The 27,845-nt window shown below is 36.0% G+C and overlaps 1 protein-coding gene across 2 annotated transcripts in view; it reads left to right on the top strand.

Moving 5' to 3' along the window:
- galnt18b (UDP-N-acetyl-alpha-D-galactosamine:polypeptide N-acetylgalactosaminyltransferase 18b) overlaps positions 1 to 27,845 on the top strand; it is a 161,138-nt gene that overhangs the window by 48,967 nt on the left and 84,326 nt on the right. Inside the window, exons 2-3 of one of the 2 annotated variants that reach the window (XM_059347891.1) lie at positions 10,689 to 10,884; positions 16,243 to 16,387. In XM_059347891.1, the coding sequence (XP_059203874.1) occupies positions 10,689 to 10,884; positions 16,243 to 16,387 (341 nt within the window). Of the gene's footprint in view, positions 1 to 10,688; positions 10,885 to 16,242; positions 16,410 to 27,845 lie in introns of both variants that reach the window. The other variant, XM_059347889.1, reaches the window with a different exon arrangement.

Here is a 27,845-nt window from a genome sequence, read left to right as displayed (position 1 = left end):
GTTTAATAATTTAACATGTGCTGCTGCTCCTCTCAAAAGTAAAAGTTCATGTATAACCTGGAGGATTATTGTTCTCTTTCACCGACTGCTTTGTTAAGTGTCTTTGTTTGGTCTCCAGCGGTTTAGTTTTTTTTTTTTTTTTTTTCCTTGTGTGCATGTTGCATGTGCGTATCTCTCCTTCTCCTCCGAGCAGACAGCTATAACTCAGCTGCCTCGCTGTGGAAGCACACTTAATGCGGCACTCCACACACGCCTGGAGTGCCGCTGGGAAGCTTTGGGAATACTTCACCTGTCGGCACACACACACACACACACACACACACACACACACTCAAACACACTAGTTTTGCCTCAGGTATTTGGCTGTGCTTTACTTGAGTTAGCACAAAGGTTAGTTGACTGAATGCGAGAGGAAACCACACGCCAAACATCAAGGTTACAGTAAGTCACGTGGCCTGCTCAATGAAAAAACAAGAAGTGCAATATTTTGTGATTAACCCTCTGGAGTCTAAGCATTCACATTACTTAACCCTTTGGAGTTTGGGGCTATTTTGTCGGTTTTGGACTCCTTTTCCTGGTTTCTGTATAAACCACTTAAATATCTTTACCATGATGTGTTGCTATTAGGGCTGGGCGATATGGACCAAAAGTCATATCCAGATATGTTTAGGCTGAATATCGACATAAGATATATTTCCCGATATTTTTATCGCAAAGTGAGAGCAAATGTTCAGTCAAAGTCAAATGTGACATGTCACAAGTAGTTTTATTGAAACCGTTTATTTAAGTGAACATAAATACTGTATAACAACAGGAGTAAAAAAAATCAAAAACTCCATAAAGTGCACATTTAAATAAAACAATATCTTAAATTAAAGCTGCAGCTTGCCTGGAGCAAGGATCACAGTGCAAATTTGAACTATATGGATATATGCGATATGATCTAATTGCATATCACAGTAAAAAATATATCAATATATCTTTTATACTTTGACTGAACATTTGCTCTCACTTTGTGATAAAAATATAGAGAAATATATATCTTATGTCGATATTCAGCCTAAACATATCTATAGATATGACTTTTGGTACATATTGCCCAGCCCTAGTTGGTATCATTGTTTTCAAGACAACCTCATCTATATGACCTGATTATTTTTCTCATTTTGACTTACTGGATCAACATTTTGAACACAAAAAAAACACAGAAAAACACAAAAAACATTACAAAAAACACACATAAAACACAAAAAACATGGAAAACAAACCAAAAACACACACAAAAACGCACACAAAAGTACAAAAAAAACCCTGCAAACATACTCAAAACACACCAAAAACATAATAAAAATACAAAAAACACACAAAAATTACAAAAAATTACAAAAAAAACCACACATAAAAAACACAAAGAAATTACAAAAAATACACATAAAAAACACAAAGAAATTACAAAAAACACACAAAAAACACAAAGAAATGACAAAAAACAGTAAATACAAAAGATTACATTAGAAATGCTAAATGCACAAAGCTAAATTAGAAAAATCTCTGCAAAGAAAAGTAAAATCTTGTTAATACACTTCAAGGTATTTTTTTTTACCTTTAAAAAGGCTTGATGCATTAAATTGGACATGGAAACTTCTGGAAAAGCCAAAACTTATTTTTTACGTTGTGAGTTCATGAAGAAGTCGTGCTGCTGTGATTTGGTGGACTCCAGGGTTAATTCCAACTCATTTCGGTGAGGTTGTAGCAGCATGTTTGTCAGTCATCTAGTGCCTTTGCTCCACTCAAACAACACACTAAACAAACTGCGTTGGCAAGGTTACCCTCTCCAAACAGCAGCAACCTGCCCTAACCGCGGCTTTAGGGATTCACCGCGGAGGAGACTGTCTCTGTAGATTTAATTAATCACCACCACAGGCAGCAGAATGAATGGGCCTCCAGGCGTACGCGCCAGGATTGAAAGACTTTCCGAACTTTTATCCCGTCCTTAGTCTAATCACAGTGTTGTCTTATCAAGAGCGGAGACACTTCCCCTCTGCTTCACTGCAGTGAAACTTTAACAAGTGAGTGTTGAATGTGAGGAGCTGAAGTTATTCTGCCTCGGGCTCCCACCGTTCGCTGCACACTCTTCTCTCAACTCGGATGTTGGTTGACTTTTTGATTTGTTAATGTTTCACTGAGTACTTTAAAAAAAAAAAGTATATATAGACATGTCAGTGTGCTGTGTTAGAGATGGATAACTGTGTTTGTGTGTGTGTGTGTGTGTGTGTGTTCTTGTACTTCCTACATCGTGAGGACCGGAACACGTTTTTTAACCAACAGAGTGAGGACATTTTTGCAAAGTGAGGACATTTCGGCCGGTCCTCACTTCTTCACTTCTTTAAATGCTTTTTTTTTTTTAGATTTCAGACTTTGTTTTAACCCTTTATCAGGCAAAGAACTATATTTGGTAACTTCAGGTAATATTTTGAGAAAAAAGCTGCAAATTTACTAGGTTAAAGCGGCAAATCTGCGTGAAAGAAGCCGCAGATTTACAAGAAAAAAGTGGGAAAAAAAGCAACTTTTTTCTCCCAGATTCACCACTTTGATAGGGCACTCATTGAAATACTTGTAAATTCCAAATTTCAACCCTAGAGAATATTGGAGGATATTACATACAGCCAGAATGTTAAAAAAAAACAACATACGAAATAATATTTTGAGAAAAAAGTTTACGAGATTAAAGTGGCAAAAAATGCGTAGATTTATGAGATTTAAAGTGGTGAATCTGGGAGAAAAAAGTTGCTTTTTCCCACTTTTTTCTCGTAAATCTGCGACTTTTTTCGCACAGATTTGCCACTTTAAATCTCTTAAATCTGCAACTTTTTTTCTTGAAGATTTGCCACTTTAATCTAGCAAATTTGCAACTTTTTTCTCGAAATATTACCTGAATTTACCAAATATAGTTCTCTGCCTGATAAAGGGTTAAGGGTTACATGATAATGATAATTAACTCAAACTGTATTGTGTGGTTACAAGACTCACTAAAATTATCATGAAAATGTCCTTCGTTTTCATCTTTGTCAACTTTTTTCATACATAATGAAGATGGATCAGACAAAGGAAATAAAGGCAAAATTTACTGTGACCTCTTTTAATCTCCCACCCAACAAATACCCCATTACAAAAAACTAAAACTAATAAAAACTAAAGCATTTCAAGAAAATAATTACTAAACTAAAACTCGCAAACTCACTCTAAAAACTAATTAAAACTAACTGAATATGAAAACAAAAATTCACAACCCAATTAAAACTAAAACTAATGAAAAAAACAAAACTATTATAACCATGCAAGGGAAATCAGTATTCCAATGAGGGTCCTCACAAAGATAGAACTACAATAATGTGTGTGTGCGTGTATGTGTGTCCAGTACGGCTCGTTGGTATTGTAGATGTACGAGGCTTTGGTCACTCAAGTAGTTCCTGATTATATCATTACTTAGCCACAGCTAAAGTGCATACATTATCATAGGAAATAAGGCAATTAGCTGTGGCCAAATCTCCCATTTAATACATTAGTGGTAACATTTTATACAGTATCTCACCATTTAGAGCACACACATTACCCACCATGAGCCGGTGCTGCCTACTTAGAGCCAAAGTTAAAGTGGGTCTGCATTAGATCCTGTTGGCTAGATTGATACCAACTTTTTTGCAAAAAGTTAGATTTGCTGTTCGGCAAATTTTGTTGCCTTTGCAGTAAACCAGGCTCGCTGTTCTGACCTGTTTCCAGACTTTTATGCCAAGCTAACCAGCCGAGTGCAGGAGTGAAGTGTCGATCTCCTCCAACATCCAACTCTTTCAGAGAGAGTGAAAGCCCAGCGAGCAGACAGGATTTAAAGCCGGCTGATTTAGGGCTTACCTTCAGCCCCGAGGAGGCAGAATGGGTCCAGGTCGGACCTGAGTCAGCACGCCACTAGAAATGCAACCCCCGTCCTTTAGCTCTATTGGGATTCACACCACTGGTGCTTTATAAGAGCTGGATACCGGACACAAAAATGGCGCCTACTCTGACCAATAATGTGCTTTTAACCAGTTTCAACGTCCTTCTTTTGGAGAATTGGTGGTTGTATTTAGGGGGAGATAGCAGGTCAACAATAAATGCCACATAGAAGTGGTGACATCATCAACGTACTCCTGTATAACAACAGGAGTACCTTTTTTTTTTTTTTTTTTATCAAAACTCCATAAAGTGCATATTTAGATATCTTGAATATCTTAAATTAAAATAGCCTATGAAATAAAATAGGCCAATCTTTTTCTGAAGTAAATATATTTATATGAGAAAAGAATAACGAACGCTACAAAAGAACTAAATATGACAAACCCTAGTAAAGGCAACATTTATATATGAAGAAAGAAAAAAATTGAACTATATCGATATATATGATATAGTCTAATACCATATCACATTTAAAAATATATCGATATATCTTTTATATCGATATACCTACTACTCAGACAAATAATGTGCTTATAACCAGTTTCAAGGTCCTTCTTTTGGAGAATTGGTGGTTGTGTTTAGGGGGAGATAGCAGGTCAACAATAAATGCCACATAGAAGTGATGATATCATCTGAAAGCTGTGAATTAATTAAAAAGATTAATTTGATGCATGTCAAGTTGTTCTGGCCAAAAATATCGAATAAATCGACTTATATTAATGTTATGGTTCATAACATTAATATAAGTCAATTTATTCGATATTTCATAGGTTTAAAAACCTGAATAGGTTTAAAAAAAATTAAAAATATGTCCTTTATGAAGTCCATTTCCATGTTCAACAATGTTCCATAAGTTAAGGCAAACAATTTTTGGGTTGAAACCATTTGTTACACAGAGTTGTTGCTGAATCATGCAATTTTATTCATATCGAAAATGACAGTGAGGGGGCCTGCCTGATGTCCAAGGGTAAATTGTTCCAAAGAGAAAGAAAGCAAGAAAGCAAAAAAGGAAATTTTTCCGAAAATGTTGAACTTCTCTTTCCAACCTACAATTTTTATTTCGAGGGTTGCAGAAACAATTTCTGAACACAACTTCTTTGTATCTTCACCCACTTTGAATTGGTGAACAGCTGCTTATTTACACATCCAGCAGTTACAGAGCAACATTGTGATTCATATCCAGTCATGTTTCTGGCCGACTGAGGAATATAAGTGTAATAATAGCTGTGGTTCAGCTCTGTTTAGGCTCTCCTCTAGCTCCTGAGGGAAATGTCTGCTCCTTTCTGTTCACCAGCTAGCCGCTAGCTGCTCTGCTGTTTGGATCAATATCAGCATGTCCTCCCATAATTCCCCATGCAGAAGAAGTACAGCATGTTTTAATTTTCCTGATACAAACTCTGCAGCTACAGGTTCAGCTGTTTTTACTTTGCACCTTGCAGAGATATTTTCTGGAGGCTTGTAGAGCTTGAGCCTTTTCAGAAGCAGCTCTTTTTGTTTCACTTCATAATGTAATCCCTTCACACCTGCCTCCATATTGTTGTCTTAGTTCTTCCATGGCTTTCTGTTTGTCAGTTGTATGTACAAGCAATCTGCTCATGAATATTAACCTTCGGCAATCTGCTTAAAACACATGCATACTGCACACACACACACACACACACACACACACACTTAACCTTGTCTTTTGCTTGCAGTGTCACTGCTCAAAGCCTTTTTCTTTCCTCTTTTACGTCTTTGAGGCTTCTCGGTTTATATTCTTTCCTCACAAATTAATATAATTTCTGAGATTTTTTTAACCCTCTTGAGTCCATGAAAGCGCCGGAGCATGACTTCTCGTAAAACTAAGCAGCATAGAGCTCTGCTGTCAGCTTTTCCAGAAGTTTCCATGTCCAATTTAGTGCGTCAACTCTTTTTCAGCAAAGGTAAAAATCACCACGACCAAGTGTAACATGATTTTACTTTTACTTACATTTTTCAAAATTTGCAGTGTGCATTTCAACATTTTTAATGCAATATTTTGTGTTTAATGTTTTTTGTGGGTTTTTTTTTTGTCTTTTTTTTGTCTTTTTATGTCTTTTTTATGTCTTTTTTGTGATTTTACTTTTGTTTTTTTGTGTGTTTTTGTGTATTCTTTGTGTTTTTGTGTCATTTTTTGTGTGTTTAATGTTTTTTATGTGTTGTTTGGCTTTTTTTATGTGTTTTTTGTGATTTTACTTGTGTTTTTTTGTGTGTTAAATGTATTTTTTTGTGTTTTTTGTATTTTCTGTGTGTGTTTTTGTGTGTTTAATGTTTTTTTATGTATTTTTGGTGATTTTACTTGTGTTTTTTTGTGTTGAAAATGTGGATCCAGTAAGTCAAAATGACAAAATAATAATCAGGTCATATAGATGAGGTTGTGCTGAAAAAAATGATGCCAGCATGGAATAATAAACATTTTTTAAGCCGTTTATACAGGCAGAATGAAAAGTCGTCAAAGTCAAAAACCAACAAAATAGCCCCAAACTCCAAAGAGTTAAATGGATTCCAGTTTTTATTCATTAGTCTTTATTGTGTTCTGAAACTTGAGATAGTTTAATTTAGCATAGTTTCAACAACAAACAGCAGAAAACACAGATAATGCAAATGGTAATAATTAAAATCAGAAACTGTTGTTATCACTTGTCCCCTAGCTAACTTTTTTTCTATGAAAACGAAAAGAAAACTGTTTATTAAGTTTGTCTGCAGTAACATGAAATACTGAAGCTTTATAATGAAATATGCCTTTCTTTATTGTTAGCCTCAATAAACTGCAGCAGACTGATGCCTTCTCTTTTAATGAAATTATTAACACATGATACCACCAGCACCAATTCTCATTAGATTTAATTTCCTGCTGATCAGGACATTTTAATTAACAATATGATCCATAACATGGCATTCAGTTGTACTGGGTCCTTTACAATTAAGTAAAATATTATGAGATGAAACATTATATTGGCTGAACATCAGTATTCGCCGATATTTGTCTTGTTGACTGCAAGTGAAGTCGGTCTGTGGCCAAAAAAGATGACATTCAGCAATGGCAGCAGTGGATGTTTATCTGATGTGTTGCATCAATTGTTTCCCCGTTAAATGTCATTTGTCATCAGACTCGGGACAAAACAGTCCTTTAAAACTGTTATATTCATTTTTTTAATGGAGATTAATTTGTTTCTCTGGCACAATGAGTAACAAAAACAAGAGCAATTCCTGGATATTGGCCAACTTATTATTTTAAATGCTACAAGGCCACAATTTCACTAGATTATGTTCTGGGTTGTTTCTTCTAGGGAAGACCTGCCAACTCGAACATCTATAACGATCAATTAATCGATTAATCGCTATGTTTTCATACATAATCCAGTGTGTATGAAAACATGCATACATGGGCAAAATAAAAGATATATATATATATGAAGTACTATGCAAAAGCCTGTTTTGATAACGAACACTTATTTTGAAAGGACGAAAAGAGACTTCCTGTCGTAAACTAACTCAAGTGAGATTAAACTGTAAAGATAAAGTCAGAGATGAAGTTAAAATTAAATAAAACACAGATCGATTAAAAATTCCACGTGATTGACAAAATACTTAACCACCATTAATCGATTTTATATATATATATATGTCATACGACAATTCAGAATTCCGCTTAAAAATTCGATTCAACTTTAATACAAACTTGGTTTAAAATTGGTATTTCTGTGCACCAATCAGGAGTTTGACACAAAAGAATGCAGATTGCAATTAAGCCCCTTCAAAACTGAATGGGGAAACAATTTATCGCTCTCCATTGACTTTGTTTTGAAAGAAGCAGCCTCTTTGTCGATTTCGTCTGCTGGCAAACAACAGAAAAATGACTAAAAGCTGCTGTGTGGTGAGACCACCATCCTAGATTAACCCTTAATAGGACACTCATTGAAATACTTGCAAATTCCAAATTTCAAATTTCAACCCTAGAGAATATTGGAGGATATTACATACAGCCAGAATGTGTAAAAAAAAAACCATACAGACCCGGGGAGGGGGGTAATATTTTGAGAAAAAAGTTTATGAGATTAAAGTGGCAAATCTACGAGAAAAAATGTGCAGATTTATGAGATTTAAAGTGGTGAATAGCCTGATCTTTGCTGATTAGCTGGAAGAAAAATCCATGTGGTTCTACGACCAAACAGAGAGACATGATGACCTCATGTTGATATCCACTGAAGTTACCAAATATAGTTCTTCGCCTGATAAAGGATTAATTATTCCCATCCCTAGTTTCTTCTATATTTGCAGTATAGGTAGTATAGGTTGTATTAATGTTAGCCTATGTCTATTTACTGTCCAGATTCGACCCGTCATCCAGCTTAAAGTCTTGTTGTCGATGCAGAGGAAATAACACTCCAGCTTTTTCTCCACTGTGTTGCCTCAGCCAGCCTCTCACCCACTCCCCCATATTTTGACGAATCATTGTGCCGTTCAATAACACTAAAGCTCTGCAATATTCAGACGCGCCTGCGGCACACTATTGAACCCCTGCATAATGTTCCAACCAACAGGTACTAGAACTCAATGAAATGGCTGGATTTAATAAAAAAAAAAAAAAATCAAGATTCTGCTCTGTTAACGTGTTTTTATTTACTGTGTGAGAGATTTCATTTGCTTCAGACTGCAATCATGTAAGAGCAGATGGGAAACTTATCTTGTATATTCCTCAAGTCGATGTTGCTTGATTTTTTATCTCGTTTATGTACTTTTTTTTTTTGGCATTTCAAGCACTCGCCTGTGGGTAAAGCTCTGACTGCTAAGCACTCTCAGAAGTTTGCCTATGAAGTGCATTAAAACCTCTTGGAAGCAGGACAGAATTTTAACAGACGCCACCAGTGTTTTATGGAGTCTGGACATGAACCGAGTCTATCAACACGGACCACCAGCAGTAATATACTGTTTGTCACACTAAATATGTGTTTGTTAGGTGTCCCTGTGCTCTCAGTGCTCTCAGTGCTGCTCAGCTATAAAATGAGTCAGACCTGCTCTCGTTCTGAACCCTTCAGGTTCAGCCCAGCCAACACAAAGTCCTTTTACAATCTCCTGGAGTGCAAAAACACCAAGAGAGAGAAAAGTTCACCGAATCTGTGGATGATCACACATTAGCACTTGATTAACCCTTTATCAGGCGAAGAATTATATTTGGTAACTTCAGTGGATATCTAACTGGGTCCCCGTGTCTCTCTGTTTGGTCGTAGAACCACATGGATTTCTTCCAGCTAATCAGCAAAGATCAGGCTACGTCACAGACGGTGACACCATGACATCTGACCAATCACTATGATAATGATATAATAATATTAACTTTATTGACCTTGACCTCCAATGTAAAAATGAAAAATTTAGAAAAAAAAATCAGCAAGAAACAGTCATACAAACAGGGTTGTTCGAGAAAAGAATTTGACTGTGAAGGCATATCAGGGCCATGTAGGAATAAAAATAATGGTAATATTTGGAGAAAAATTTTGCAAATTTACTAGATTAAAGTGGAAAATCTACAAGAAAAAAAGTCGCAGAATTAATAGATTTAAAGTAGCAAATCTGCACAAAAAAATTGCAGATTCACTAGATTAAAGTGGCAAATCTACAAGAAAAAAAGTCGCAGAATTAAGAGATTTAAAGTAGCAAATCTACACAAAAAAAGTTGCAGATTTACGAGAAAAAAAGTGGGGAAAAAAACTCTTTTCTCGCAGATCCACCACTTTAAATCTCATAAATCTGCACATTTTTTCTCGTAAATTTGCCACTTTAATCTCGTTAACTTTTCTCTCAAAATATTACCCCCCTCCCCCGGGTCCGTATGTTTTTTCACACATTCTGACAGTATGTAATATCCTCCAATATTCTTTAGGGTTGAAAATTGGAATTTTGCAAGTATTTCAATAACAGTAAAATTTCGAGAAAAAAGTTGCAAATTTAAAAGATTTAAAGTAGCAAATCTGCACAAAAAAAATTGCAGATTTATTAGATTAAAGTAGCAAATCTACAAGAAAAAAAGTTGCAGATTTACGAGAAAAAAAGTGGGGAAAAAAACTCTTTTCTCGCAGATCCACCACTTTAAATCTCATAAATCTGCACATTTTTTCTCGTAAATTTGCCACTTTAATCTCGTTAACTTTTTTCTCAAAATCTAACCCCCCTCCCCTGGGTCCGTATGTGATTCTTCTTTCATTCTGACAGTATGTAATATCCTCCAATATTCTCTAGGGTTGAAAATTCGAATTTGCAAGTATTTCAATGAAAAGGATTCTTGTGTCTGTTGCTCTTGTGATGCCTTCAGGGGTATTAGCTCCACTCGGTGTAGTTCAAAGACCAAGGTCAGCCACAGAACATGCGGCCAGCTGCTGGGAGGGATTGAATCATTTGTTCCAAGGACGGCAGAGCTTCTCGTGGTGTTTACTGTGGTAACTCCCGGTGTTTCTGTTGAAGGACGGCCAATCACTCTGTGGAAATAACAGGCCACCCTTCACCTGCTAACATACATTACAGCACAAGGGGAAAGCAGCATTTATCAAACTGATTATATTAGCGCTGTCATTTTTTTTCACACATCCTTTAAATGTCACCTTACGCACAACCTCGCTGGTAGCTGGAGAAGCTGTGGCCTAGACAAATGTTCATGCTATTTGTCTTCCTGTGCCTCCCAGAGACTCCAGGGAAGGGAGAGGACGGTCAGACGGACACATCATTCTCTGACTCGTCGCTGTTCGCTCACTGGGGTCAGGAGCTCAGCCCCGACAACCGGCGGCTGGCGTTGAAGATGTTCCAGTACTACGGATATAACGGCTACCTCAGCGATCGTCTCTCTCTGGACAGACCGATACCAGACCTCAGGCCTGATGGGTAAGACTGCAGCTACAACAGTGCAGAAACACTGTCATTTTTGTGTGCAATCACCCTGTTTAGCTGTTTATTCTGCCCTACAAAGCCAAGTTGCATTAGCTACGCAAAGGTTAAAACTGAGAAAAACTGCTTTAAAGTTTTTTTAACGTTTTTTACTGACCGGCCAAATAGATTATAGGTAGGTAAGTGATGCAACACTTATTTCTACATGTATTGATGATGTGATTTTTATGCTCAAAAGTCATGATAATAATTGACCTTTGACCCCAAAAATTTAGTTACTGCACTCTGGTTTTGCTGTAAAAGATTCTAATAGTAATGTTGTTGTCTTCCTTCAGCTTTTATATTTTGTTTTCAGTGAATAAACATTTTCAATTTGAGTGTTGTTCAGTTTGTATAAATATAGATAGTATAAAGAATGCTATTGTTCAGTCAAAACTGAGTTATGAGTCAAAATTTTGTGCAGCAAAACTAGCATTTGGTTTGTTGGGATGTTGTCTAAAACACAACACCTGGACCAGGAAGAGGTACTGCATCACACTGGTGAAAAACAAGACTAACTATACTACTCTACAAAGTCTAACTGCAGTAACTACATTTTTGGTCGAAATTGAGTTATAACTAAAATTGAACTCCTTGATGTCTGTTTTATCTTGTGACAAAGTTTTAGATTTCAATTTTGCTTTATTTCAGAGAAATAATTATATAAAAACCACAAAATCCAATCAAAACCAAGCAGTTATTGCACTTACCACAGTCTGCTTTGGAAATATATACTAATTTAAACATAAAAACAATAGAAATTATAAGTTTGTTCGAAAGGGGAATTATTATCTAGATAGTGATGAAGTAAAAAAGTGAAATAAGATTATATTAAGACTAAAATATAGCATTACTTTAGAATATGAAGTCTATAATACAAAAATCTTTGACTAGAGTTGTTAAACACTTTTAAATACACTGATAACAAAATCAATTTGAAAAAGGTTTATTAACTGAAAACAAAATATAAAAGCTGAAAGAAGACAGCAAAATTGTTGTTACTCCATTCTGTTTGTGCATTATTGTTAGATCCTTTTACAGCAATGCAGTAACTACGTTTTTGGGGTCAAAGGTCAAATAAATGATTTTTGAGCATAAAAATTACATCATCAATACATGTAGAAATAAGTGTCATATCACTTATCTACACATAACCCTTTTGGCTGGCCAGTTAAAAAAAAACTTTAAAGCAGTTTTTCTCAGTTTTACCTTTTGCGAGTTACTGCAGTTAGTCTTTGTAGGGCTGTAATGCTACAAGAACTTTTAAATTAAATGCTAAGATCATAATGCTAACAGGCCTGTTACTGTAGGTCTTGATACTGTATGTTCACCACCTTAGTTTTGCATGTTAACATGCTAACATAGCCTATAATCACAGATTAGAGTGAGGGGAATGTCATTAGTTTTTCAGGTTTTTGATCATGAACCAAAGTATCACACCAGCTCTAATCCTGACCTGATGAGCCTGTTGAACAGTCAGGAGATCACCGAAGTGATAACAGTTTAGAGCGAATGTTCACATTTCATTTGAATCCATCCAACAGTTCTCAAGATATTTCTCTCATAACCACCAATGTGCACCTCATGGTGAGCTAGATGAAAAGTCTTCATTAGAATTCATCCTTAGAGGACCATGAATGTCTCTACAAGACTTCATGGTGATCCATCCAACTGATGAAAAGAAGAAAGCATACATTCATTAGTCTCTGGAGGGGAAATTACTTCTGTTTTTTACTATGTTGTTATTTTTACACTTAACACACACACATATGCCTGCAATACACACACATGCATCAATGGAGAGATGTTCAGATCAGTTTGGGGGTTTGGCTCTTTGCTCAAAGGCTCTCTGGAAGTTCAGGAGGCAAACTGCTAAATTTTAAGCTAATGCCGCCCCTTGAGGAGATATTTGAGCCTGGACTGGTTTCTTATAAAAATGTAAATCCTTTAATCATCTTCAGTTCTGATTCTCAATTGCAACATTGCACCCAGAGGTTTTAAAGCCACCACACTATAAACAATGTGTCCAAATCTCTGACTGTTAGCACATTTATCCATTAGTGCTGCAACTTAACTATTTTAATTATCGATAATCTGCTAGTTACTTCCTCTGTTAATCAAAAACAGAACGGAATTATGAAAAGCTCCCGTTATAATTCCCCAGAGACCAAGGTGTTTTAATTGCTTATTTAAATCAGATCAATCTATTTTCTGTCAAATATTAACGCTGAAGTCTGGATGGATCCTCACATTGGTCGACCTGATCCACCCTGCTGCTCTGAGCTCTTATTTTAATCTCTGAGGACCGTTCACTTTTAAATATACACAGGAACACACCAGGCACTTGCCACGCCGAAATAAAATTGTTGTTCCCCCTCGAACACTAAGTGCCTCTAATTGAAAACCAGTCTGCCTGCAGCATTCAGTGCAGTGCTGCTGCTGAGAAAACTCAGAGGTGACTCTTACTGTACCAACAGCTGAAGGTAGAAGGGCAAAGAACATGTTTCCATCTGCAGCCTCGAAATTAAGGGACACATGCATTTTCAAAGTTCAGTTATTTGTGCACTGTGCACTGTAAAAAGAAAAAAACCCTGTTGTTTTAACGGTAAAAAACCGGCAGCTGTGCTTGCCAGAACTTTACCGTAATAAATATGGTGCAACTTTTTCTAATATTACGGTAAAATTATATTAGCACTGTTGATTTCCCGTTAAAGATTGCCATTTCATTGCCATAGCATATTTTACCATAAAAAATAAAGAAACACTGTTTTGCCATATAATTGACAAGAAAATACTTTATAAATGCCGCATGAATTAAAGATTTTACCATTAAATATTACAGTATATTTATGTTCTGAGATATGATGTTTAGTAAATTTAACAGTGTAATATGTATTTCATATATTATATATACACTATACAGGACTGTAATAATAAATACGTTGCAACTTTTTCTAATATTACGGTAAAATTATATTAGCACTGTTGATTTCCTGGTTAAGATTGTCATTTTATACCATATTTTACCCTAAAAAATAAAATGTTTTTCCATCAAAAGAAACGCTGTTTTGCCATAGAATTGACAATAAAATACTTTATAAATGCTGCATAAATTAAAGATTTTACCATTAAATATTTCAGTATATTTCTGTTAGAGATATGGTGTTTAGTACATTTAACAGTGAGAAATTTTACAAAAAATAAAGGCAAAAATGATGGCTTGTATTTATATTATAGTATATTTTTGCTACAAACATGGTGCCAGTGTATTTTACAGTGAATTAATGTTTTTTGTTTTTTTTAACTGTAAAAAAAATTACTGTTTTGGCTGATTTATACATTTACAGTGTTTCATTGTTACTGAAACTGAATTAACATCATTTTACGGTCTTTTACTGTCATGGTTTAGCAGTTTTTCACCGTAAAATTTACAGGCATTTTTTACAGTGTGGGCCCTTTTTGATTAAGTCCTGTGCAGAAAGCAATCCTGCAGAGTCAATACACCTCCATGTTTAGAGAGAAGTGGCTCTGTTGGCTGTGACTCAGTTTCCCGCACAGCTTTCATGTTCACATGTTGCAGAAACACGTACAAGGTGACGTCCTGCTGTGAAAGTTTACACAGATCAGACCTTCAGGGCATTTTCTGCAGTGCAGGTCACTAAACTCCCTGCAGACCATTCCCACTCATACTGGCTCTGTCACCTCATCTAAAACTGGTCTGGGGGGTACATTAATCACACACATTTTGCACACATTTCCCAAAAGTAGTGTCTGAGCCACAGCCAGTCTGTAAATACAGGCTACAGGCTTTTGGCAGCATGATGTGGTGACAGCGGTGGGATTGTGTTAAATTGACACGCGGGACTGGAAACAGGTTACCATTATCTACACAATTCACCTTTTTACAATTAGATATAATGCTCTTGTCAAGAGGATTGTGATGCAGAGCTTCATATCATCTACACTGTAAAAAATGTCTGTAGATTTTGCGGTGAAAAACTGCTAAACCATGACAGTAAAAGACCGTAAAATGATAAATGGGTTCATTCAGTTTCAGTAACAATGAAACACCGTAAATGTTTATATCAGCCATAACAGTATTTTTTACTTTTTTTTTTAATACATTACTCCACTGTAAAATACATTGTAATATGTCTTTAATATAATATATATAAAAATATATATACAAGCCACCACTGTAATTTTTGCATTTATTTTTTATTAAAAAAATACTTTTTCTCATTGTTAAATGTACTTAACACCATGTCTATATAAAACAGTATTTTTTTTATTTTAATTTTATTTTATATACATTACTCCACTGTAAAATACACTGGCACCGTGTTTGTAGCAAAAATATACTGTAATATATATACAAGCCATCATTTTTGCATTTATTTTTGTAAAAATACTTTTTCTCACTGTTTAATGTACTAAACACCATATCTCTAACATAAATATACTGTAATATTTAATGGTAAAATCTTTAATTCATGTAGCATTTATAAAGTATTTCCTTGTCAATTATATGGCAGAACAGAGTTTCTTTTGATGGAAAAACTTTATTTTTTACAGTAAAATATGGAATAAAATGGCAATCTTAAATGTGAAATCAAGAGTGCCAATATAATTTTACCGTAATATTAGAAAAAGTTGCACCATATCTATTATGGTAAAGTTCTGGCAACCACAGCAGCCGTTTTTTTACCATTAAAACAACTTTTTTTTTTTACAGTGTACATATTGTTATTGAGGTAACAATTGTCTTCTAATGCATCTGTCATGACACACGGAGAACATTATGATCAGGATTTTGACTTCAAAGCTTTAATTTAAACTAAAAGGGACATTATAGTACCTTTTTATATTACATCATATATTTGTTACAGTTTCCTCTCTTTGCATTTCTTAGAAGAAAAGGCTGGATTCCTTATTCGTGATAAAAATGTCAGCATGAGGTGGCAAAAAACGATGTTTTTAATAAGGAAAACGATTGGATTGATTGATATCAGGCCTTACCAAATGACCAAGTTCTCTCTGGACAGATCAAACTGCATTGCAGGTGCACCACTGTTGCAGAAGCACTTTAATTGGTGAATTTCCACACAAAAAATGTGCTGGACATGAGCTGGTGCCAGTTCCTACATTTATATCTTGATTCATGAAAATAGGGTTCTGATAGTCTGCCAAGTAGCTGTGCTGGCATGCAAACGGCCATTACTCTGCTCTTTGGGAATCAATGTCAAATTTATCTGTTAATCCTCTAGACAAGGTCTAACTGTTGCCTCACCCAGGGTTTTTATTTGTCCTCCACAGGTGCAGGAACCTCTCCTACCCTTTAAACCTCCCGCAAGTGAGCATAGTGTTCATTTTTGTGAATGAAGCCTTCTCGGTCATCCTGCGGTCGGTTCACTCCGCCATCAACAGGACGCCCTCCCACCTTCTCAAAGAGATCATCCTGGTGGACGACAACAGCAATAACAGTAAGCAGGATCATTTTAAAATGCAGCAATTGACCTCTCATTAATGCCTCAGTGAGTGATGGTAGCTAAGCAACCATAACTAGGCACGGCGGGGCTGTCAGCCTTTGGATTTCTCTAAATGATGAAGTGGTGTGCATTGGGCTGTAATAAGAGAGATACTCTGCATATTCTGCATTTGTGGAGTTTGACCGGGTGGTGATTTTTTTAGCCTTTCCAAGAACCAAAAACACAAAAGGGAAAAGATATGAGGGCATTAAACCCAATGAAAGTGTTTCAGTTAACTTTCAGGAAAACACAAAGTGCCCTGAAGAGCGTACATACTCTGCTATCTCATCTATTTCACTATAAATGGGACCATAATTTATAAAATTAAAGTCATGCTGTATCAGAGAAGACTTGACACAAGCTACCGAGACCATAAATTAATTATGAGAATATTTACTGAGGTAATAAAGCAAGTGAGAAGTAGTAATTTTCTCTTAGACTTCTATAGAATTGGACTTCTTTTTTCAACCAGTGCAGTCAACCCCTGCTTATTTCTAGATTTAACAATCTAAATTTAAGAAATCTTGTCAAGTGAAATTATCTGTCCATGCAGCAAGATCATTTCCCTCAGATTTAGTGTTTTTATCTGGTTTTAAGACACACCTTTTTTGCAATGCAGGTTTAGGCACCTCTGCACTGGATTCACTTTGATTTGGGGAAGTTAAGCAGCTCCAGCTGGCATTACTAATCCAACACTTCCTTTAGTCCTCATCCTAAAGGTGAAGTTCCTCTTGTAACTTTAAAAGTGAGCAGCCAAACAGAATTATGTTAGAACAAAAACAACAATCTCACATACATCTCAATACACATATATTACTAAGATTAACACAAGAACACCACTGTTCATTTCCGGATCATTTGTCTGGCATGCTATAAGCAAGTTGAATTCATATGGTTAATCTTTTTTTTTTTTTTTACATTGGAATAAAATGGAATTTATACAAACAAGACTTTTCCAAGTGCCAACAAGTGTCTGAAGGTATGAAATTTGGGTGAAAATTGGGTCTCCATGTTATACATATTAAACTATTTGCATTTTTACAACCTCGCCTGTCCTCTCCCCTCAGCTCTGTGTAAACAGCCTGCAGTTCTGTCTGATTTTCAGTGAATATTTGTCATGTGACCGTTCGTTTCAGCAAAAATCAATCATGGCTTCACATTGTCACTGAGCAGCAGAATTGTCATTGCACAGGGTAGTACAACGAAATTTGACATCAACCCGTCCAAAACGTATAAAAACACACAAACAATATGACACGGGATTTATTGTTTGTAACAGGATCTAGTTATTCCAAGCAGGGGTTTTTTGGTGACATTTTAAATGAGACATGAAGTATAAAGTGATTTTGACAGAAATATCACAATTTTAACCTTCGTTTTGGTTCCTTTTTATAACAGAAACCTTCATAACCAATGATCCGTTCAACAACTGTCAGAAAGTTCAAATTTCGATGATTTCACTAAATGATGTATTTTAAGTGTATCTCTTTGGCGATCTTTTAAAGAAAACATTTGGGGCTTTCAGAGGGTTAAAGGAGCTTTATAGATTCGTCCTACATATCGCTGCCCTATGAGTGGAAAAATCTGTAATATTTACTGCTCCTCTGGCCCCCAGACTCCTTTAATGTTTTTAATTAGGGGCTGTGTTCACTGGATTTAACCGATAGATGAATAACACTAATTAGCTGCAAAGCCAGGAAATATGCCCCGAGGCAGATAACAAACCAGCAAGGTGATGAAGTGTTTGTACACAACTGTGCATTAGCAACCCTAATTCTAACATCTGCATGCGTCTGATGCAGTCACAAACAGTATCAGGTCGAATAGATATCCAGTTTTATGCTGACAGCGTGTAACTGCTGAGCTCCGTTCACTTGTTATTACGGAGATGAGTGATGTGTGAGATCACTGACGGCGACTTCAGTCTGCCATGCAAAGCACAAGCAATAGACTCCGAGTCACCTGTGAAAAGTGGACGTGGTAATTTACAGTGTAAGACTTAACTACATTAGGAAGGCAGAAAGCAGGCTATAAAAGGGTAATGATACTGTGCCAAGGTCATTTATTGGCAATGCACTTTAAAATGGGGCTTCGCTGCTGGTAACAAGGGCTGAGACGGCCATTAGGGGCAATCAACATGGGAAACACTGGCGATGGGAAGAATATGTTTGCTGGAGTCAATAATGCAAAACATGTAGCATTGCCTGTAGCCTGCTGGTTCAGACTAGAGATCACTGTAGTGTGTCTTGGTTTATCTGGGATAAGAATGATGACTCCTTCTGGTTATTATTGACCAGGATGTTGAATATATCCAGTTGTTTGTTAAGAAATGTAAAGCTGAAACCGCTAAAGTTTGATCCTCCGTGTATCATTCGTTCTTTTCATTTTCAATTGGCAATCAAAAGTCAAATAATGGAAAATTTACTGGGTATTTTGTCATTTGATTTTATTATAAAACAAACTAATAAAATGCTTGTTTTTTCATTTTTCAATATGAGGCTCAGATTAACATGATCTTATATGATGTAGGTTGTTTTACATGATTCTGACGTTGTTTGAAGATGTATCAATATAAAAACAAACCCACTGGAATAATACACAAAAATATGAAATTGAAAAACAGGCACCAGGACTGCATTTGATTTTAATATTTAAGTGGTCGGGTTTATGTGGCCCGGAAGTTTGACTGCGGTCCAGTGAGCCGTCATTCGCTTCTCCGTAGTCAAACCAGCTGCCACTATATAATAATAATAATAATAATAATAATATATAATGTAGTGACCTGTATTGTGATATTTATGGTAAATTCATGTAAACTGCTCCAAGCGAGCTGACATGAAGAATAAACACTTTACTGTCATTCTTTCTCACTTTTTTTTCAGTATAAAACTCTAACCAGCAGAGAGGAGATGAAGTATTAACTTTACATCAACACACCACGTGAAATAATTAAATTGCGTTGCGCCGAAAATGTATTTGTTGTGTCGACGTGTGGTTTTCAGTTTTCAGAATAAAGTGTTACACAACCAGGCCAAATACCAGATAAATATGGAAAGTAGATTAATTGCAGAATATTCACAGAACTGTTCACTGTGGATTTTTATTAATAAAACACATTTGGATATAGACTGTACAGTAAAATATTACATTACAAACTTCTGGGCCACGTAAACCTGACCAATCAAATATTAAAATCAAATTCAGTCCTGGTGCCCATTTTTCCATTTCGTATTTTTGATCTGAGCCTAATAAAGAAATATGTCAAAAAACAAGCATTTTTTTTTCGTTTTTTGTGTTATAATAAAAAACAAATAACAAAATAACCAGTCAACTTTTCATTATTTGATTTTTGATTGCCAATTGAAAACGTAAAGAACGAATGATACACAGATCCTCCTGGCTCATTATTGGATTATTACATCAGATCCCACAAACATTCATATTTCATCCCATAATTGAGAGCGAGGCCAGTTTGCTTTTACCTCCTTCAGGGACCCAAGTCACGCGTTGACATTTTGCTGATGGCATTTCACCCTGTTTGCCTGAGCACTCTGTCACAGTGCGTGTGATAGGCCCGGTGTTATCATTATCACCACCACTGTGAATCTTATCTGTGCTAGAAGTCGTTAGCCTGTCGACCTGTGATGCTGCTGGGATTGTTGAAGGGGTCGCCGTCCACCGCTAACCTCCCGGGCGTCCCCAGCTTTACATTAGTCATCCGCCACTGTCACGGCGCACCTCCCAGACGCATTAGCATGCAGGAGGACGTGTAGCCATCAAGGGAGAGAAGGGCAAATTGACCTCGCTGATTCCTCCCTAATTGGATAATGTCCCATGCTGTGGCCCGAGAAAGGCTCGTCTTTGGTAAGAGTGGGAATTTGAGCAGGGCTCCCTTATTAGACACGGTGTCAGAGGACTTGTGATTCCATACTTTAACTGAAATTATAATACCAAGGGGGTTTTGTATGTACATGACAGAAATATACTGTACTATTTAATGGTAAAATCTTTAATTCATGAAGCATTTATAAAGTATTTTCTTAATTATATGGCAGAACAGAGTTTCTTTTGAATGGAAAACTTTATTTTTTACGGTAAAATATGGAATAAAATGGCAATCTTGAATGTGAAATCAAGAGTGCTTATGTCATTTTACCGTAATATTAGAAAAAGTTGCACCATATTTATTACGGTAAAGTTCTGGCAACCACAGCTGCTGTTTTTTTTTCGTTAAAACAACATGTTTTTTTTTTTACAGTGTACATAATGTTATTGAGGTAACAATTGTCTTCTAATGCATCTGACATGACACAGAGAGAACATTATGATCAGGATTTTGACTTCAAAGCCTTACTTTAAACTAAAAGGGATATTATAGTGCCTTATTTATATTATATCATATATTTGTTACAGTTTCCTCCTTTTGAATGTCTTAGGAGAAGAGGCTGGATTCCTTATTCATGATAAAAATGTCAGCATGAGGCTCGTCTTTGGTAAGAGTGGGAATTTGAGCAGGGCTCCCTTATTAGACACGGTGTCAGAGGACTTGTGATTCCATACTTTAACCCTCTGGAGTCCATCTATTTATTGAAAATACACATGTTTTATTTACAGTAATCACTTTATTTATATATGATATGTAGACAAGCTGAGAAAGCCAGTTGAAAGTTCAATCATAGGAGCTTTCACAGTGTGACATTTATGTTTCTAGACCATTTTTAAATTGTGAATTTTCTTTCTACCATCAAAACTATTACTATTTTTAATTTACATGCAAATAGACTGTTTTGTAGTTTTATTATTTATTATTTTTTTCTTCTGTTCCATAGACACTTATTTCATTTGTTTGTATTTTCGGTTCCTTGCAGCTTTATACTTTGTTAATTAAAATAAAATGAAAACTCCAATAGCCAAGTTTGTGTGGAGAAAAAGGAGCCATGCATGTGATGTAAGGACAGACTGAAAGATGCTAAACAGAGACAGAAATTAATACATAGGAAGTTGACAAATTTGAACCAAAATCTCCTGGACTTCAGAGGTTTAACTGAAATTATAATACCAAGGGGGTTTTGTATGTACATATGTGAGGGACCAAGATTGTGTACAAGACTGGTGAAATCTTGCAGGGAGAGCGAGGATCAGTTGGATATTTTAAACACAGATTTTAACAACCGCGGAGCTGTGTGTGTGTGTGTGTGTGTGTGTAGTGAGAAATTGCCAAGTTGGGTGGTGCAATCTACACTCTGCGAGACTTGTTTCCATGCCGATCTGCCATCTGCTGTGCAAGCAGTAACGCCTGTATGAAGACAGACAAGCTCAGTTCAGACCAGCGATGGAAAGGATATAAGTACATTTACTCAAGTACTGCACTTATGTAAAGTACCTCAAAGTTGTACTTGAGTATTTTCATGTTTTGCTGCTTTATAGTTCTACACCACTGCACACATATTCAACATTAATTAGTTGCTTATTAGCATGCAAATAAGTAACATATTGGCTCTTAATGAGTCATTATTAAGTAGTTATTAATGCCTTATTCTGCATGGCCTTATTATACAACCAGTAAGACATTAACTAAGAGTTTTCCCTCAATAACATCAGAATAATTGCTTATTAGTAGTAAGTAAGGAAGTTGTTGTATATGATTTACAATCTTAATAATCTTTGTAGAGTAATTTTTGATGTTTCAATCTACCAATCCTCATCCAATCATCCAAAAGGAGCCACCAGTCACATCAAAGGTCTGGAGAAGGTGGTTGCTATATGCCGTTTCCATGGTTTCGTTCACCGCTATGTAGAGATTATAAAGTCCATACAAAGTATAGCATATTAAGATCATAACTCATATACAACAACTACTAATCATCAATAATTCTGAGGTTATTGAGGGAAAACTCTTAGTTAATGTCTTACTGGTTGTATAATAAGGCCATGCAGAATTAGGCATTAATAACTACTTAATAATGACTAATTAAGAGCCAATATGTTACTTATTTGCAGTTGCTAATAAGTAACTAATTAATGTTGAATATGTGTTCCCTAATCCAAAGTTTTCCCGGAACTTTTAAAAAAATGTTCTTTTCTTCTGTTTGGCTGAGGTTTTGGCTTGTTATTTTAGAACCTGCGGGCACAATTAGCATAAAAATTTGAATTTTTTTTTCTTCTCAATTATAGTTTTTCGTTAATTATAATAACCTTGTTGTGAACAACAACTGCTTAGTTTTCCTATTTCTGTTACTATATACCTAATGTTTGTGCGTAAGGTCTCATGACTTCCTGTTGTTGTTGTTCTCAAATGGTGCAGTGGGATTTCCTAAATCAGAGCTGCTCATATCTTAATCAAGCAAGAGTTTCCTTCACAGAAAGACTGAAAATGTCAAATTCAAAATCAAATACCCATCAAATCATATGTGATGCATTTTTAAACTGCTATATGTCTGATATTTTAATACATCTTCAAATTAATTCACAACAGTTGCTAGTTGTAACTTATGGTTGCTAAAATAAACAGAGAAGTATTTATTTTAAATTGATTAAAGTAAACCCAAAGGCTAAAATCAATGCTCTTTTTTCTGCTACCAAGGCACCAGTTAATACGGTTATTCTTCAATTTGCTGTAGCTGCAAAGTCTGTTCAGAGATTGTTTCCCTCTACCTAAATCTGAACCAACTCTAGCAACAGACTGAGGCACTTGAGGAATCATCATCATTTCAACAGGATGGAATCAGTATTCGACAGCAGAACAGACTCTGACTCAGCTCCAGCCTGCTGGTGGATGTCCTCAAGTGCTGTAAAACACAGAGCATTCCTTCATTATGCTTAACCGGTTATCTGAGCTCAGGTCACACGGAGCCGGAGCCACTTCCAGCCGCCGCTGGCCGAGAGGCGGAGTACGCCCTGGACAGCTCGCCAGACACATAACCGTTCTCATTCACACCTACGGGCAATTTTGAGTCTTTGGACTGTGTGAGGAAGCTGAGGGAGAAAAGCTACTCTGAGATGAGGAAAACATGCAAACAGCAGTTTGGAACCTCTTGCTGTGAGGTGAATGTGCCAACCACTACACCGCATCGAGCATCAAACGGAGCCTCGTTAACCCCTGCACGTTCATTAGTTCATTCATTAGTCGCAAATTAATTCATTCAGTTCACAGTCACGAAACCTTTTACTTCAGTATTTGTTCCACCAGTGGTTCAGACAATCGTTAACCCCCTGGAGGCCACGAAAGCTCCAGAGCACGACTTCTTCATGACGTCACGACGTAAAAACGAAGCAGGATGGAGCCAAGTTTTGGCTTTTCCAGAAGTTTCCATGTCCAATTTAATGCATTAATCCTTTTTCAGCAAAGGTTAAAACAATTTTTAAAAAAACACCTCAACCAATTGTAGTAACATGATTTTACTTTTTTGCAGAGATTTTTCTAATTTTGCAGTGTGCATTCAGCATTTAATGCAATATTTTGTGTTAACTGTTTTTTGTGTTTTTTTGTCATTTCTTTGTTTTGTTTTTGTTTTATGTGTTTTTGTGTGTTGTATGTAATTTTTTTTGTCTTTTGTAATTATTTTTTGTTTTTCGTGTTTGTGTGTTTTTGTAATTTTTTGTGTTTTTGTAATTTTTTGTGTTTTTTGTATTTTTTGTGTTTTTATGTGTTTTTTTGTATTTTTTTGTGTCTTGTAATTTTATGTTTTTCGTGTTTTTATGTGTTTTTTGTAATTTTGTGTGTTTTTATGTGTGTTTTTTGTATTTTTTGTGTGTTCACAATGTTGATCCAGTATTATATTAATATTACCAGGTCATATAGGTGAGATTGTGCTGAAAACAATGATACCAACACGTCATGGTAAAGATTTTTAAGTGGTTTATACAGGCAGAATGGAAAGGAGTCCAAAACCGACAAAATAGCCTGAAACTCCTAAGGGTTAATACAGGATCATCTCAATAAATTAGAATATGATGGAAAAGTCCATTTCCAGTAGTTCAAGTCAAATAACCCCAACCAAGTATTGACTCATATAGATGGACATACTTTTCAGAGGACAACATTTATATATTAAACATACTTTTTAAAATTGGTTTTGAGACACTGAATTTTAAGTCTTCATTAAATGTGAGCCATAATCATTATAATTAGAATAAATTAAATAAATTAAGACATGAAATGTTTAATTTTGTGTGTAATGGATCTATATAATGTGCTATTTACACTTTTTGAATTGAATTACTGACATAAATGAACTTTTTTATGATATTCTAATTTATTGAGATCCACCTATAGGCTTTAATGTAGCAGCAACAGGTTTTACATCAAAGGAAACAACTACAATTTAAAAATAAAAATAAAATATTTCAGCAATAATTCATCAATCAGATATCATTTGCCTTGTTGTGCACAGAAATACATAACACAACATTAAATTCTCTGCACACAAAGCAGAACAGGAGGATTTTTTGAAACATTGCTCCACTTAGAAGTCCTGTTTTATATCCAGAGAGTTTCATAATGTGCTGTCATGGATTCAGACGCACAGTATCCATATTCAGCTAGTCATACACAGTTTAATGAAATATGAGGAGAGGCTGCATGTGTATACACCAGTTTGCAGCTCACTATTAGCTTTGCTTTTTATCTTGTGAAAGAAAACCCTTTGAACATTTCGAATGTGTTCCTGGATTTACTGCCTGACTGCACAGTGATGTTGGAGACCTGTTTGCTTGTTTTCCAGTCCAACTCCATGCCAGAGCCCATCGCTTTCCAGCAGAGCTCCAGCATCCTGAAAGATTGATGACTGTTGGCCATCAGCCGTTCCTGGTGTAATGAACTGTGCTTTATTATGATTTGTTATGAGGCCGTATACATCATCGTTCTTATTTTCAATCCACGCATACATCAGAACGACTTAATTATTGATGGATTAGAAATTATTACGGATACGGTAATCTGAAACGTCAGCGGCAGCTGCTCGCATGAGTGACTACGGTAGCTTTCCTTCAGCCAGAATTAAGAGTCAAGATGAAGGAATGTTTCTATTACGTATTCTAAAGCTTGAATTAGTACAAGTGAGTGTTTCTCAGGCCTGGTTGTGATGACCCAGAGTCTCTCTGCTCTGAGGTCTGATATCTAATCCAGGGCAGACGGACACCTGGGAAGTCTGCTGATTGCAATTAAGCCACAGGAACAGAAAACTACTTCTGGATCTTCTGAATGAGATGCTATCAAACTGACTATAGAGCTCCATGCTGCATGTGGTGTACAGGTGCATCTCAATACAATAGAATATGATGGAAAAGTCCATTTCCAGTCCTCCAACTCAAACAGCCCCAACCAAGTTTTGAGTGCATATAAGCTGTGTTTCCTTTAGGTCAGGGATGGGCAACTGGAGGCCCGGGGGCCGCATACGGCCCGCACCCTCACTCGAAGTGGCCCTCAGTACAACTACATGCATTTGAGCATGAAATCTTAAAAGTGCAGTGTAAAAATGCACAAAATTACTTCTTGCAATTAATGTTGGTCTGCTGTTCTTACACTGATAAAAAATAAATCACAGTAAGTGGTTATTTTGTATTTGCATCAAACCTTTTGTATTCCTATTTATACTGTTAAACATGCATTTGAGCATGAAATATGTTAAGTTTCTGCACTGTAAACATATTTAAAATTTCTGTTTCATCATATCTGGTGAAGTGCACGCTCCTATATGTGGCCCTGTGGTAGTGTTCATGAAATATGGTGGCCCCCTGCAGCATTTAAGTTGCCCAACTCTGCTTTAGGGGGAAGAGTGTCCACTAGGAAAGTCTCAGGCCACGCCCTCTCTAAAGTCTGATCACTCTGTGTGTCTTCACTACAAAAATGCCCCCAGAGGGATTCAGAGACTCTGGAGGTGATGTATGGTTTTAGATTGTTTCGACGGATTAAACACAGGAGACGCAACTGTTGCCGCCATTGCTAACTGTGCACAAAGTCAGCAGCTGATCATAAACAAAGCAGCATGGCTAATTATGCACAGTGTCTCTGCTGATCATAAACATCGTGATCGTGAATTAACTGGCATCGCTAACTGTGCAGCACATACACACTGTACTGCTACAGAGCTAACTGTTAGCCTGTTAGCAATTTGAAAACTGGACGTTAAGGGGTTAACATCCCCTCCGGCTCTGTGACTGCACCTGGGAGACACTGCTGCAGGAGGAATGTGCCACTTCAACTCTTTCTTACTCTTCTTAACAGCCACATAGATGGACATTCTTTTCAGATGCTAACATTTCCATATTAAACAGACTTTTTAAAATTGGTCTTTTGTAAAATTACATTTTTTTTTAGACACTGAATATTAGGACTTTATTATAAATGTAAGCCATTATCATTATAATTAGAAGATTTATTAATTACTGAATTTCCCCTCGGGGATGAATAAAGTAATTTAGATTTTTTGATTTGATTTTTGATTGATTGAAATTAAATAAATTAAGACATGAAATGTTTCTGTGTGTAATGGATCTATATAACGTGTTATTTCCACTTTTTGAATTGCATTACTGACATAAATAAACTTTTCTATGATATTCTAATTAATTGAGATGCCCCTGTATATAGTCTATTCTGCTCCTCATAAGAAATAGCAGCATTTTTCTAAGTTTCATGGTCCAGCAGCATCAACTATAATGATAAGTGAAAGACTTTTTATCTTTTTATGAAATATTTGTATTAATTTTCTCAGCTGACTCATGAGCTCAGTTCTCGCCCGAGGAACAGCTTAGACAAATTGAAGTAATTGAACAAATTCAGGAGTTTTTGTGTCTGTGTTTTGTGTCTCGGGCTAAGGTAAATTTATACAGGAACTTAAAAGTACCCTGTGGGAATTTTCTTTTTTAACATTAGCAGCTCTATGGAGCCACGCTTTTATAATCAGGCCTCCGTTTTGTTTGTATTGCAGCAAGCGAGTGAGTTTCACACATTTGTTAGGCCCAAAGGATACACACAATGTAACTCTGATGAAAACGAATGAATAATCAGAATGGTGCTCATTCAATATTGCATTGACTCGTGACTCATTCATAAGGGACACATGCTATTTTGATTTTTAAATTTGCACTGTTATTGAAGAAAATCATCCTTAAAACGTTGATACTGAACTGTTTATGAACTTAAGCTTCAATAAAAACAAACTATTTATTGAATCAAGACACCACAGTCAGTTTATCCTGCTCTTCAATACATACTTTTATATGAATATGTAACATAAAATACAGTACAATACTGTTACTGTGCATACCTGTAAATTAGAGGAGAAAATTAGAGACAAAAGATTTGCAAAAGCTGTTGCCCCTCCTGACATCCCACATACGGGTGAAGAAGATAATTACTGCTTTCCCATCTGCTGATGAAAAGATGTG

The sequence above is a fragment of the Centropristis striata genome, chromosome 2, assembly GCF_030273125.1.
Source record: "Centropristis striata isolate RG_2023a ecotype Rhode Island chromosome 2, C.striata_1.0, whole genome shotgun sequence".
Taxonomy (NCBI): domain Eukaryota; kingdom Metazoa; phylum Chordata; class Actinopteri; order Perciformes; family Serranidae; genus Centropristis; species Centropristis striata.
This window is presented reverse-complemented; position numbering and strand designations above follow the sequence as displayed.